The 13,928-nt window shown below is 35.5% G+C and overlaps 1 protein-coding gene across 2 annotated transcripts in view; it reads left to right on the top strand.

Annotated features, from left to right (window-relative positions):
• The window catches only part of TAFA3 (TAFA chemokine like family member 3), a 94,581-nt gene extending 81,065 nt beyond the window's left edge, over nt 1-13,516 (top strand). For both annotated transcript variants that reach the window (XM_081322434.1, XM_081322435.1), the window contains 2 exons: nt 6,787-6,911; nt 11,626-13,516. In XM_081322434.1, coding sequence (XP_081178560.1) covers nt 6,787-6,911; nt 11,626-11,637 — 137 coding nt within the window. In that variant the 3' untranslated portion in view covers nt 11,638-13,516. The remainder of the gene's footprint in view (nt 1-6,786; nt 6,912-11,625) is intronic.
• The last annotated feature ends 412 nt before the right edge of the window (nt 13,517-13,928 follow it).

The raw sequence follows: 13,928 nt of genomic DNA, 5'->3' as shown, positions 1-13,928 counted from the left end.
GGCTGGGAGCCGCAAGAGACGGCTCAAAGAGCCGCATGCGGCTCCGGAGCCGCAGGTTGCCGACCTGTGGGCTAGATCAAAAAATGGATTCATAGCTCTAAAGCCTGTGAGTCTGGATAGCAGTACTTGCTGAAAAATTTATATTAAATATAATCCTATACTTTAATAATGTCAACCAAACTCTGTTATTCTGGATTCTGTGTTCTGTTAAGTAACACAGCCTGAATGTGTTTTTGATTTGAAAGCAGAAGTATGCTTTAGAGCCAGGGGTGTCAAACTGGTGGCCTGAGGGCCAGATGCGCCATGTGCAGGCCATGCCCACCCCGGCCCCGCAAAGGCAAAAAAACATTGTAATACATCACATGACACAATTGAGTTTGACACCTGTGCTTTAGAGCATATGGGAGCTGACTAAAGTTCCTGTCTAGCATGTTATAGACCAAATGCAACCACACAATACCAAGACTTAGTTTCTTTAAAGAATTATAGGTAGCTGCTACATGAGTGCCTCTGCATGATCAGAGCATTTGCCTTGCTTTAAGATTTAAAGCATTTCATAGCCTTCAATAGTTAGTTCTTATTAGGAAATGCCCAGAAGTACAAATTATTATTAACAGCTAATAAAATTATGTTGAAAGACTAACTTAATGGTGTACTTAACTTTGAATACAAGTGTATATTTAGTTGTGCTCAAAGTGTCAATGAGTCTCTGATAGTCATTAAAAGCAATTAATAGCAACCATGATTAGCCAATTTGAATAATTTTGTATGGCAAGGAAGGCTGATGTTTCTACATCCCAGTCCTGCTTTTGAATTTGTACAACATCAGATTATCTGTCTGAGTAAGCCAAGATTTAGAAAGCACTATAGTTTAGTGGTAAGGCAAATGATTATTCATTGTCATTGGTTCAGTGGAATCCCCAGGTAGGATTAAGAAAGCCTTGCAAGCATTTCTTCAGTATGGATCAGTCTTGCAGCTAGTAAGGTGGACTGTTACTTTTGTATCATAAACCAGGTTAACACAGATTGTGGGAGTGACTGACCAAAAATACCTGCAGAACAGCAGATTGGAGAAGCAACACTAAACTAGATGGGGTAATAGTCTGACTCTTCTTCAGATGGAGGCTAGGGTCACTTAGTTAAGACTCTGGGCATAACTGAATGTTCTTCAATTACTATTTTTGGAATAGAAAAAGTGGGTTGTCAAGTACTCCAAAATCTGCTGCTTTTTACTGCACAGTTTGATTCATTTCTTTAAACTTTTCTGTTTTCTAGGCTTTTTTTTAGTTTATAATGAAAATGATGATACTGTTGTACATTCAGTCAGAAACATAATTTGAAGATGGATTAGTAAAATTTGAGGCAGTAGGCATGTTGTCCCCATAAAATAAACATCCAGTATTATGTTTTGTTACAGTTCTGTACCCGTTCATCCTCAACAGTTTTGTAATAGGAACAGAGTCTGGCAGAATATGACTGGCCCTGTGACTTCAAGTCTCAGTTGAGATGTGACCTAAGATTTCATGCACTGTCCACACATGGGAAAGTTCCTGAAGTTTCTGAACAGATTCCATCTGTTTTCTTTCTTTTGCAGAAGCAAACAACATCATTCAAGCACATATTTTCAATCTTTTTAGAGAAACTTCACAGATTAATGCTGTTATAACCAATAAACTGGTTATAATCTGCAATCTTTCAGGCTGATTGTAGAGCTCTTCTTTGGTAATTTGCAATATTTATTACTTAGAGATCCAAAACATGAAATAATTGAATCTTGCCAAAATAAATATCGTAGCTCAGAACTAATAAAGTTTTGTATTGAAGAGATATACTCTTATTAGTTTCCTATTCTTCCTAGAAATTTGTGGCCACCAACACCTTGCCACTACTGGAAACGAAATCTGATGTGGAATAATAATATACAAAACAAGCCAGGAAGCCTAGGCCAGTCACATCGCCTTCCTCAGTAGTATAGATACAATGGTATGTTATCAACTGCTTAGTATTTTTTAAAGGAAATTGGTACAGTAAATACTGTAGTCAATTTGCTATTTTAAGTGATGTTCTTCCTCTCTCCTGGGAAAAGAACGATCTGCTTTGCTAAGAAATTTAGGACACAGGATACCAAGATATATTTTATGGAAGGGATGAACTACAGAAAAAAATGGTAGCTTTTTGTATATATATGTGATATTTCATAATTGTATAGTGTTGTGGATATTAAGTTGTGCATTAATTATTTAGCTGGTTTTAGCAAAACAGTGACTCTCACACTTACTCTGAAAATTGACTATAGATTTTTCTTTCTCTAAAGAGCTTTTCAATTGAAACTGTAATTATTGCCCAGTTTTGACTTCAGAAGCCAATATTTTATGTGCAATTGTGTCTTATTTTTACTCAGAGAGGAATTTGTTTAAATATCAACATTTCCTTTCTCTTGTGGGAAGGTCAATTTAGCTATAATATCTAAGATTCCCTCTCTCTGAAATCTACTTAAAAAAACTAGGAAAACTTGTATAAAGTAGATGTAACACATAGGAATGAAACCATGCAATCTAATCACCTGTACAAACTGCTAAAAACAACCTCAGCCCATCTATATTTTATTGAATAGTGTCATTTGGGATCTATTTGAAATGGCTCAAAGCCTCTGCTGGTACATTATTGATTGGCTTGGCAGCTTGGTTGGTACAAATGGATTTATATGTGATGCCAAGAAACTACTTAAAAAACATAGGATACTATTCCCCTGAAAGACTAGCATCTCTTAGCAGCTTTGGAAAAGTGCTTCAATTTATCTGAACAAAGCATTTCCCTAAAATTACCGATTGAGATTTCATTAAAATCATCGTGAAGGCAAGGGTTTCAAGTCAAACATGTACTTCTTAAAATCATTTTGCCATTCCTTAGCAATTAAATTTCAAAGAAAAAAAGACAAATGAAAAGGGAAAAAGAAATGTAAATATCAGAATACAACAGAACAGAATACAACAGAACAGAATACAACAGACTGGAACAGAATAGCTACAGCTATTGTCTTCAAGTCATCAAATGAGTGTTTGAGCTATTGTAAAGTTATGGGAGATTCAGAAACATTCTTCTTGAACACGGTAGTTCTTGAGATTATATGGAAGGTGATTATGGATGGTAGTTGCTTTATGTAGGTTAGGTGTTAAAAACCATTCCTGCCTTCAGTTTTATCACTGGGCATATAGTTTAACCTCTATTTCTTTATGGAAATGAGGCCTATTCCAAAAATCATTTTGGATACAATTATAAATATTTTATAAAACCCCTTCAATATCTTTATAGGGGTTTAGGTACTTTTTGTATTTCCAGCATTAAAGGCTGGATATTTTTAGAAGATACTGTGACAGTTTATTTGTTTATTTATTAAATTTATATGCTGCTCATCTCACTGTCCAAGATTTTGACCCATATTGATATCATCAATTTCTGGTTAATCTCTAACAAAAATTTGGAATTTTTGTGCTAATGAGGATACTAGTACTTAAAGTAACTTTTGAAGCCATTTGAGCTATTATTTATTTATTTATTAAAATTACAAGAGGAAACTGAATTATCAAACTGGAAAGCCAACATGTTCAGTTAAAGCAAATTCAACATTTTAGACTGAATGCTTTAGCAGCACCCAAAATTCTTATCTTACTGTTAATACTGAAATGTGTTTTGGACAATTTTGAAACTGTAGTATCTTTCTCAGACAATTAAGTTATTGTGAAGATGGATATTAGTTATTTGCCAGAGTTTTAAAATGAACTATTAGAATTTTCTGTATTTTAAAAAACCAGTATTGAAGAATTTAAACTAAGCATTTTACTTACTATCTTAAGAAGAAAATGATTCAACAATACATGTTTTCATCTTTAGTGACACCTTGCAAAACATTTTAAAAGGGTTTGCTGTCAACAACATTATGTTGGAAGTCTGCAGTGTTGGAGGGCTGTGAGGTCCACAGGTGGAGACAAAGGGCACAGAATGAAAAGTAGTGGAGAAACATTATTCCTAACTGACTCCTCTAAGTTTTTGGTTCTGCCACTCTTTCTGGACAAAAATCAATTATGTAACAAAGGTGTCCTAATAATATATTGCTTTTTTTAAAAAAAAACCACCTTAAACAAAATCTGTGTTTTAAGGCAGGGATGTCAAACTGCCGGCCCATGGGCCGGACACATCATGAAGAAACCGTGCCCACTCCATGGTCGGCAGTGGGGAAAAAGCTCTGATACATCGTGCGATGTCATGTGACGTTGTGTGTTTGACATGTCTGTTTTAAGGTATTATTTTTCACAGCGGACTTTATATCATCATTAATTGCTTTGCCAGTTTATGAGGTCAGCCTTTAATCATAAGTGACAAAAACACTGTATGTCACTAGCGAGGAAATAACTGGGTTCCCACTGAGATATTAATCCATTTTGCCCCTGTATCTGCTCCTTATAGTGGATAAATCTATTGTGATATTTTCTCTTTAATTCTTGTATCACGTAGTGATGCAGCACTTGCATTCATTGGAAATTTTGATTTTTAGGCTCATGCACTTCTCTCTCCTGAACACTGCAACAAGGAAGAGTGATATTTAAACTTATCCAAACAGAGAACACTGGTTAACTTAAACTATGTTGGATAAAACAAATTATGCTTTATGAATCAGACTTGTTAACAAACCATAGAATAAGCTAACGAGACTTCCTCCATTTCAGATCTAATGACAGATTCTGCTTAGTTTGAATGAAGTGGTGGAACTGACTGCAGTGGCAGAGAACGGGATACAGGCAGCCTGAGGCTCAGAAGGGCAGCACACCATGCAACATTGCTTGCTTATTAGTCACTTATTTGTATCCTCAGCTTTTGCACTGCAGCGGCATTACCATGATATAGGAGGGAGCTGACAGGCAAAGTAAAATCAGTGTGTTGCTGGCGGATCAACAAAGGCAGATTAAGATCCTTTTGCTTGTAACTAGTTTACCAGGCCTGAAAGCTTGTGGAGGCAAAAGCCCTGAGAAAAACATAGAACCCCGAGGTCTCAAATCCCATCTGTAGTTAACCTTTCATGACAGTTTCTTCTTGATCAGTTGTCATTAACATGTCTTGGACCTTTGAAGCTGTCCCAAGGCAGCAAAGTACTAATGGAAGCATACATATTTTCTAACCAATGTTGTTGTGTCGTGTGCTTCCAGTCAGTGTCTATCAATCCTTATTTTTCCTTTAAGAATGAAACATTGACCCTGGCTTTGCACAATATGACTGGTAAATCTTCCAGTTTTGATCATTTTTCCCCCCAACTCTGGGTTAACTGTAGGTTTGGTTGTTGGTCTTGCATTCATATTATTCCAGTGTCAGCAATTGCAGTGTCACAATAGTGTGTATGAACAGGGAGTATGAACAATGAATTCATGAAACAATTCCAGGAAATGAAATGTAAAAATTAAAGAACTTAAGTTTTGAGTGTTGGGCATGTGTGGGTGTGGCTGTTTGGAGATGGGGTTGGGGCGGCTTTACACCAAAGCTATCTTAGTCTGAACTGAACTGAAAATAGCAAAAGGAGAAAGCAAGAAAATAAACTAGCCTTTGTGGATGGCAATACTTATGGCAAAGACGATGGCAAGGGAAGATTAGTGGGAAGAAATACTGGATTTTCTAGAGAAACTAGTTAATTTCCTTTTTTAAAATAATATAGAACTAAAAAAATGAAAAGAAATTACTGCATAAGAGGCTAGGAGTTTGAGTATGTGAATAGAAGGCTTTGCTTTGCTGTTTCAACTCTTCCTGGATAAAAATATCTCTTTTTCTACCTATGAATTTTCAAAATTGCATGGAAAATGCCTTGGGCTTTTAATCTTTAAAAAGATTTTCCCTGTGGTGGAAAAACTGGTTGATAATGCAGATAGATTTGACTGAGAAAAGTTTTAAGTTTCATACTGTTTTTTTGGCTGCTCAACTTCTTAGCCTCCCAGAGTTGCTGTTGTTTTAATTAAAATTGCCAAGATACTGTTTTATTCTTTTGCAGTGTATTTTTTTAATTTAATGCTTGTACATCAAATAAAAGTTTCTTTTTTTCCTAGCATGTATTATGTAGGAGACTATTTTCATTATTTGCTTGTAATAGGAAGTTATCATTGGTTTCACTGATGATTTTTTAAAATGCATTCTTGTGTTTCTATAAAACTTCTTTGTTTCATTGCTCATCCTTTTTTATTTGTTTGTAAAAGGAAAAACAGCTTTTAGCTGTTTAAAAGCTGTTTATACTTTTAAGCATATTAGTGTTTTAATTTAAAAGAAAGGTGAATAGGTTATAATTCAGTGATAAGAATGCAGACTCCAAGTGTAGGAAGACCTAGGTAGATCTCCACCATCTTCACAGAATTGGAATGGACCATTTTGGCTATCAAATCCATCTTCAATTCTCTGCAAAATGGCAGCTGGAAATATCCTTGAAAAATGGCTGTCTTGCCTTTCCTTGCTGAATAATTGGCGCAACCACAGGAAATAATCTTGGATTTGTTTGATCAGTGGCTGAACTTTGCATAGGACAGTTTTCTTCAAGTGTGCTTGTGTGTATTCATGTAAGTGTGAAAATATCTGAAAAATTAGAATGGCTTTCCTTGTAACTGTATTATTTTATTATTTTTAACACAGTTTCTTCCTTCCATAGTTCTGTTTCATGGTAGACTTGGATGGTATCAATTTTTCTCTCAGTTCCTATTTCAAAAATAATAAATAAATAAATCTGGATATATAACAACACCACTTATTTTCTCGTAGCATCAATAGTGCTTCAAAAGTGGTGGTGCCAAATGCAGCCATGTCTAGAAGGAGAGGAATGTAAAGTACTACCAGATTTGTCTGGATGGAGTTGCAGTACTGGAAACAAAGTAAAGACAACTAAGGTAGGTCTTAATTAAATAAATATAACTTCAGTGAATGAGTGATCAGGCTCACATATTTTGGCCAAACTGTACATCATTTTTGTAATGTGATATTTAAAAATCTAATGACTAGATGGGCTGCTGAATGAGAATTGCAGGGATAAAGTAAAGATGTGCTAAGAACACCAAACATTACCGCTGTGTGATGGCTCAGAGATACCAACTTACCCTTCAGCCATTATCCAGGTCAACTATCCCATGGTTCTTAATTAAAAATAGTTTACAAAACCATGTTGAGGGAAAGAAAAGAAACACAATGGTGAGGCAATGTAGGCAAAAGATAAGGGTCTTTTATGGGCTGATTGTCCCATGGGCACTACCAAAATACCCTTGTTCTTGAGCTTAGTTTTTTATTGGTAAGTTGCTACTATTGGGACTGGCTATGAAGGATTGCTTTGGTCGGTGCAGTGGCAGGAGATAAAAACAGAAAATAACGTAAGAAGCAACATGAAAGGCAAGCAATGAAACTCCACAGCTGATGGGATGATTATATGGAGAAAGGACATAATATAATAGTCACTTCCTATTTTCCAAGCCACCAATCTTTCATACAAATGCTATCATTTTTGAAACTGTTTAGACATTCAACTATTTTATAAACAGTTAAACCTTAAGTATGCCTTGAATATCTTGATATAGTATGAATAGAGTATTTTAGTCCAACCCTGTGGATATTTGCACAGATTTGAAGTTTCTTCTTCCATCAAAAGCTGCGTAATAAAGTAATTAGAAGAAAGGTTCAATAACAAATCTTACTAGACATTTCCCAAATTTGGTCAGTTCAAGAAAGCAAATATATTTTCCTTAATAATGGAAAATATTTTTCTCTGTTGAAAATCACTTGGTTCAGGTATTTTTTCCCCATCTGTCCTCATATTATTTCAGAGAAGAGTGACAAAATCAGAAGTGACAAGTGTAGTGCTCATAATAAAAGATCAGTTGTTTAGTTAAAAGAAGCATCATCTAGCTGATAGAAATTGATTTGCGGTTCTAACGGCTATTTAGGAGGAGAGTCTCTGACTAGACTGAGCATAGGAGGTTCACTCAGTATTCCAATGAAGTTCCTAGATAGAGGCTGTATCTGTAAGATTTTTTTGCCCAGCAGCAGGTTTTCCATTCTTTTCCTCTCACTCCAGCCAAACACTTTCCATCCTGTCACAGCTTCTCCTGTTGGAGCAATCATCTGTGACAGAGAACTACATGATTATTATTTTCATGGCTTGCTGAATACTCTGAAGAACAAGGTATAATTAAAATTTTATCAAACTCATTAGTAATTACATGTATGTCATGGTTAATCAGTTGCATAATTTTGTAATCATTGTTCATACAGTGGAGTGTAATTATTCTTCAAGCTTTGCCTGCTTTGTGCTTCCATCTCCTTTACACACAAACATCCCCAAAGAATTGCTCTGTGAAACAGCAAGAGTGTTTTCTTTCTTATCTTTTGCTCTGCCAATAACAGACATACACTGAAATGCTTTCTAAACACTGAGTATCAGAGTAGATCCCATTGACTCAGGTAATCCTGGTGACCAAAACTATAATCCTCCCTCCATCAACCTTGCTTTACCTGTTACCCATTTTTATATTTAATTTTACATTTTTTTTAGTGTCATCATTGTATGTGTCTTTTCTTTGGTGCTGAAGGTAATTTGCACTTCTTTATGGCATTTTCCTGAAGTGTTTTGAATGAAACCTAATTTATTCTAAACATTTTAACACTTTTTTAATGTTCTGATCCATTTCCAACTAGTTGGGGAGTTTTTATACAATTTTAATGGCCTTTGGAGCAATCTCTCAGCACAACTGCTGAAAACTGGTGGGTGGTTTCCTCAGTTTTGAACTGGAAAACATACAAAACTGGGTTATACTTCAAAATTCTCTCCAAAACCCAGAAGAAAAAAAAGAGTAATTTTTTTAGCCTTACTTCTGCCAACTTCACATTATCAACTTATTCAGCGTGGCCACATCTCTAAAAAAATTGTAAATGTGAAATCCTATCTACCAAAAAAATCCATTCTGCCTCTAGGTCACAGGATTAGTTACAACCACTGGAAACAACATACTGTAGCTGAGTCTTTATTAATTGGGGCATCCCATTCATAGCTAGAAGAGATGATTGGGCTTTGGAGCATGTGCTTTCAAAGAAATTGCTGAAGTGAAGGAACAATAGAGAACCCGATACACCCCTGGGGCAAGAAAGAAGTGCCAAGTAATGAGCAACCCGAGGAAGACAGATAAGAATTCACCTAGGCTTGGATGCAAAACACAGCAGTCTCTCTCCTCATTTGGACTAATTGACACTCTGAGCATCCACAACCGTTCACAGAGAACTGTTTCCTATTTTCAAATCAACTACAGTGTCATTGCATTCACGCTTAGATGTATGGGCAGTAGGGAAATAATAATCCCCTTGTTTCCTGAACACAGGTGAATTCTCAGAATATTCAAGAGCACCACTTCCATCCAGAAAACAGATTCTCTGTTGCTCATATCACTAGTATGTGACTTCATAGCTTCCAGATAGCTATATTTATTTTATAATTTGTCTTTTTCTGATCATTCAGTTTTTGCATTAAAGCAAATTGTCTTCTGTTTGTTCTGTCTTTGAAATACACTGTTACTGGTTGGACATTAAAATAATATGCATGCAATCCCACGTTAACTACTGTATGGTTCTCTGCTGTATACACATGGATGGAAGTTTTTCCCCCCTTGATGCTCTTAGTTTGCTATTTTGCAGTAGATTTGCTAAAGTGTTCCTGTGAATCTCTCTTGTTTGGCATGCATATATAGCCAGGGAGAAAATGTAAATAAGAATATTTAAATGTATCCACAATTCTCATGGCTGTCTTGACAGAAATCTCCAAACCTCCAGTGAAATAAATGAGAAAGGACTTTGTAATGAGTAAACAAGGTGTGGAATATCTGATGTCTCTACAGTCATCCACAGATATTATATAACCTGACATTTTTCTCAGGCTTCATGGAGGTAGATTTGTCAATTTGCTACAAAGGAAATAAGTAAGACTGGAGTTAAGTAATAGCTATCCAAAAGCACTGAATATGCTTTGTTGCATAGGTGACTTCTAGAATGGCATTACTTTAGATTCCCATGACAGCATAGCTGTTTTGACTACAGTTTCTTTGCATTGGGAGATGGGAAGAAGCAAGAGTTTCTGGAATTCAAGAGTCTTAAGTTGTAGGAGTTTTGTTTTCCTTGGAGTCAGGGCTTCCTTAATTGCAGAAGTCTGATTATAAGAACTAGCTTGAATAAGGGGAGCTTGTCTTATGGAGGGCATATGCCTTATACTTCTCTGAAGCTTCCACCCATGTCAGCCTTAACATTAAGGTACATTGATATGGAGTAATTGTAATAATTGGACATGGGGAATCACAGAGATGGAAACAATGAATTTCACCTAATTCATTAGGATCATACCAAGCAGACTTTCTATTTCTGTGACTTTAATCACCCTTGTTAAATGCATATGCATTTCTATTAAAATATTTTGAGAACCTTACATGTCCCTGGTTTTCTTTTTCAGAATGAACTATGTTAATGTACTATGCAAGAGGAATTTTAATTTTTTTTTAAAATGCCTTCCACTTTCACAGCTAAAAAGGTCACTTAATATAATCTTAAAATCTGAAGCCTGGAAGTGCTTGAGGGCATTAAATTATAAGAAATGTTAATATTTAAGCATTTTGGAATAAATTCCGCTGCCCCCATATAAATCTCATACATGTTCTGTTGCAATATATCTTTCCTTTCCTTTCCTTTTTTTTTTGGTTGTGACTCTTGATTCATGGGATTCTGACAGACACTTTTAAAGCTGATTGAGTTGTTTTTCATTGCTTCTTTTTGTGACTATGCATTTAATTAAAGATATTCCTTCTGTGCATTCCTTGTGTGCATAAGACAGCAGCCACCACTAAACTAGGATGTTTGTGCAAACTGCAGTGTTTGTCTACATTTGGAAGATTATAAAGATGGGTTCACACCACATGCCAACCCAAAATTTGCCTAACAGTCACCTAGAAATATATATGGGCTGACTGATAAATCTCACTAATCACATGGTAAATGGACTGGTGTTAAATACTTTAAATCAGAAACACATCATCACTTGTATATTATGTGAAAACAATCTATCTAAAGGAACAAATTAATGTGACAACTCATCTGAGTCACATCAACCTTTGGTCTTAGTCCAGTAACAGTTGTTGACTTAAAACCATTTTTCCATCCTAACATTGGCCTGGAACAATGTGTTATTTATTTATTTATTTAGTTTTGCTTCCAGAGCACTGAGAGATATATTCAAATTTGATAGAATGTGCCTCTGACTTCTCAGGGACACTCATGTGAAAAGTAGCTCTTCCCCCCAGGAAGGTGCATCTGCACTTGGTAGCTATTGTCCAATCTTAGGCAGAGGTACATTTGGTTTAAGAAAGTGCTGACAGATATTCCACATGTGCCCATGTTATGTTTCAAAGGACCTTTTCTTCTTTGATTCTAAAGTGCTGCATAGCCTTAATTCATTAACAAACTGAACTTAGTATTATGTAAACCTCAATTGGCAAAGAATATAAATATATGGGCATATAATTCTACACCAAGATGTTAAGGTGGCAGAGGTCTCTTTGATACATTCTGTTCTGTTCACAGGTCACACGATAGATCTTGGAAGATCCATTGTTATCAGATGTCATCTTCATTGATATGGCCAGCATTCCAAAAATGGCACAATATGGCTTTTGTTCAGGTGCAAGATACTTCTCGCATGCTTTGCAGAGTTGGAAATATGAAGATTTCCTTGGTGCAGGATATAATGCATTTGAGGTTAGGATGGCTATTTTTTGTGGGCACTTTATTAATCTTCCTCAAGTACATCAGCCTAGGGAATGGTGCTGCAGTCTGCTTCCTTTTGCAAGAACAGTACCAAGGATTAAAGAACAGGATTGGTATTCCTGTCTCAGCAGATATCTTGGAAACTTTTCCTTGTTTTTGAAAATAAAATATCGCATCAGCTACTGATTAAGTAAGTGCAGCCTCAAAGGTATTTAACAATCAATTGTTACCAATTCTACAATTCTGGGTCTTGAATGAGGTTACAACTCCCTTCTGTTCCATAATTTCTATTCCATATCATGGATATACCTATGAGGAGAGAGAGACAAACAAGCATTCCTTCTCTTTCTGTTCAGTCAACTATTCTTCACTGCGTAGAGTCTGTTAATGGCCCCAAAGGGGCGAAAAAGCTTTCTTTCCTTTTAGCTGTTTTTTGTCTCAAAGCTTGCTGTGTTGATTGCTAAAAGAATTGGAAACTTAAATGGATGATTCAACATAAAATTAGGGTATTTACAAATGATTTATAGTAAATGTTTTATTGGTTTCACAGATAACAGGCTTTGAAAATTTGGGTCCAAGAAACCAAATTCTGGTCTTTCAAGAAAGATCATGCAGTTGTTTCAATATTTATCAAGACAGCAGACCAGATTCTTTGCCAAGGTTATGGGAACATCTGCAGTAGAGATAGAATCCAAAACCTTGATGAAAGAAATATCTTCTATTTGATTTCCACAAAAGATATTCTCCCTGACCATTCTTCCACCCTGTTCAGCAATTACTTTAATCAGGCTTATTATAGTTTTAAGTCTTTGATAACTTTAAAGTTGTAAGGATAATTTGTTGGAGAAATTCTATTAAATGTCTGAGAACAAGGAAAGTATTGTCTTTCACTTTGCTGTGTTGTGCTTGGTTGAGTTTAAATTTTATTTGAAGACTTGAGTTAGTTTAATTATCCACTTAGTATTAAATAAATACTTGTAACGGACAACTATAATGAGTACAAATCCCTTTTAGGGGCAAATTACTTTGTTTTTAATAATCTACTCTCTATTAAAATAATACTAAAATCCCTAGTTATTTTACTCCTATTTGTATTAGGGGATAAAGGAACATCCACTTGACTTTGGTTTATTAAGACAAAGTTTTGAAGATCTTTTTTTAAAGCTGCTAAAGGAAATCAACAAACATAGAACAGCGTTGTCTCTGGCAAAATTAATATCATATTTTGATAATCTGGCTTCCTAGTAGAAAAGTATATTTAAGGTCCATATAAAATTTCATAGCAAATGGAAAATTAATAACAAGGGTGTAGACATGTTCCTTTAACATAAATCATTATTAATTTTTCTTATTAACTATTGAAATCCACTTCCACTTTATAGCATCTGTAAAAATGTTCCATATCTGTATCCTATTATGGCTACCTTGATTCCTGACATTCTGTTGATATAATATAGGAATGAGGCTGCAAGTATATAAATTGTAAAGTAATATCCAAAGTCGATATCTAATTCCAACTAATTTAGATGGATTGGAGTATCCAGGAAGAATGTAGTGGGCAAGCAGATGCACCTTCCAAACTTTGCCTTGCCCTGTCCTGTTTTGGAGTGGCCTGGCCTCCACGCTGTGACTATATGAACCCCCCAACTTTGTTATCTCAACGTTTTTGTAACAGACTATGTTTTACTTGCTTCAGATGCTATGTAAATATCAGACTGTGAAATATTAAAGTTCGTTTTAATCTCTGCAAGGTGATTCATTTGGTTTTTATTTTTTCCAGCCAAATGGAAAATTAGACAGAACTTTTGTAAGGCAAGTTTGGATTCCCATCAGGAAACAAAAAAATGGGACCCAGTTGTCCAGGACAAGTTAGCAAGAAAAAGATCAAGTTAAAAAATGGGTGCCATCAGGCAGGGGCTGAGAAGAAAAAAAAACCTAGAAAATATCTCCCAACACATCCCAATGGGACAGATAGCCTAGAATTGAGTTTGGAGTATTCCATCTTCCCTATCATATCACCCAAGGCAGAATATATGCAGTCTTTCTCATGTTTCCCACTGCATACATACACATAGGACCCACAGAAACAACATGTACATGCCTACCTCAATTAGACTGTT

The sequence above is a fragment of the Vipera berus genome (assembly GCF_964194415.1).
Source record: "Vipera berus genome assembly, chromosome: 3".
Classification (NCBI taxonomy): Eukaryota; Metazoa; Chordata; class Lepidosauria; order Squamata; family Viperidae; genus Vipera; species Vipera berus.
This window is presented reverse-complemented; position numbering and strand designations above follow the sequence as displayed.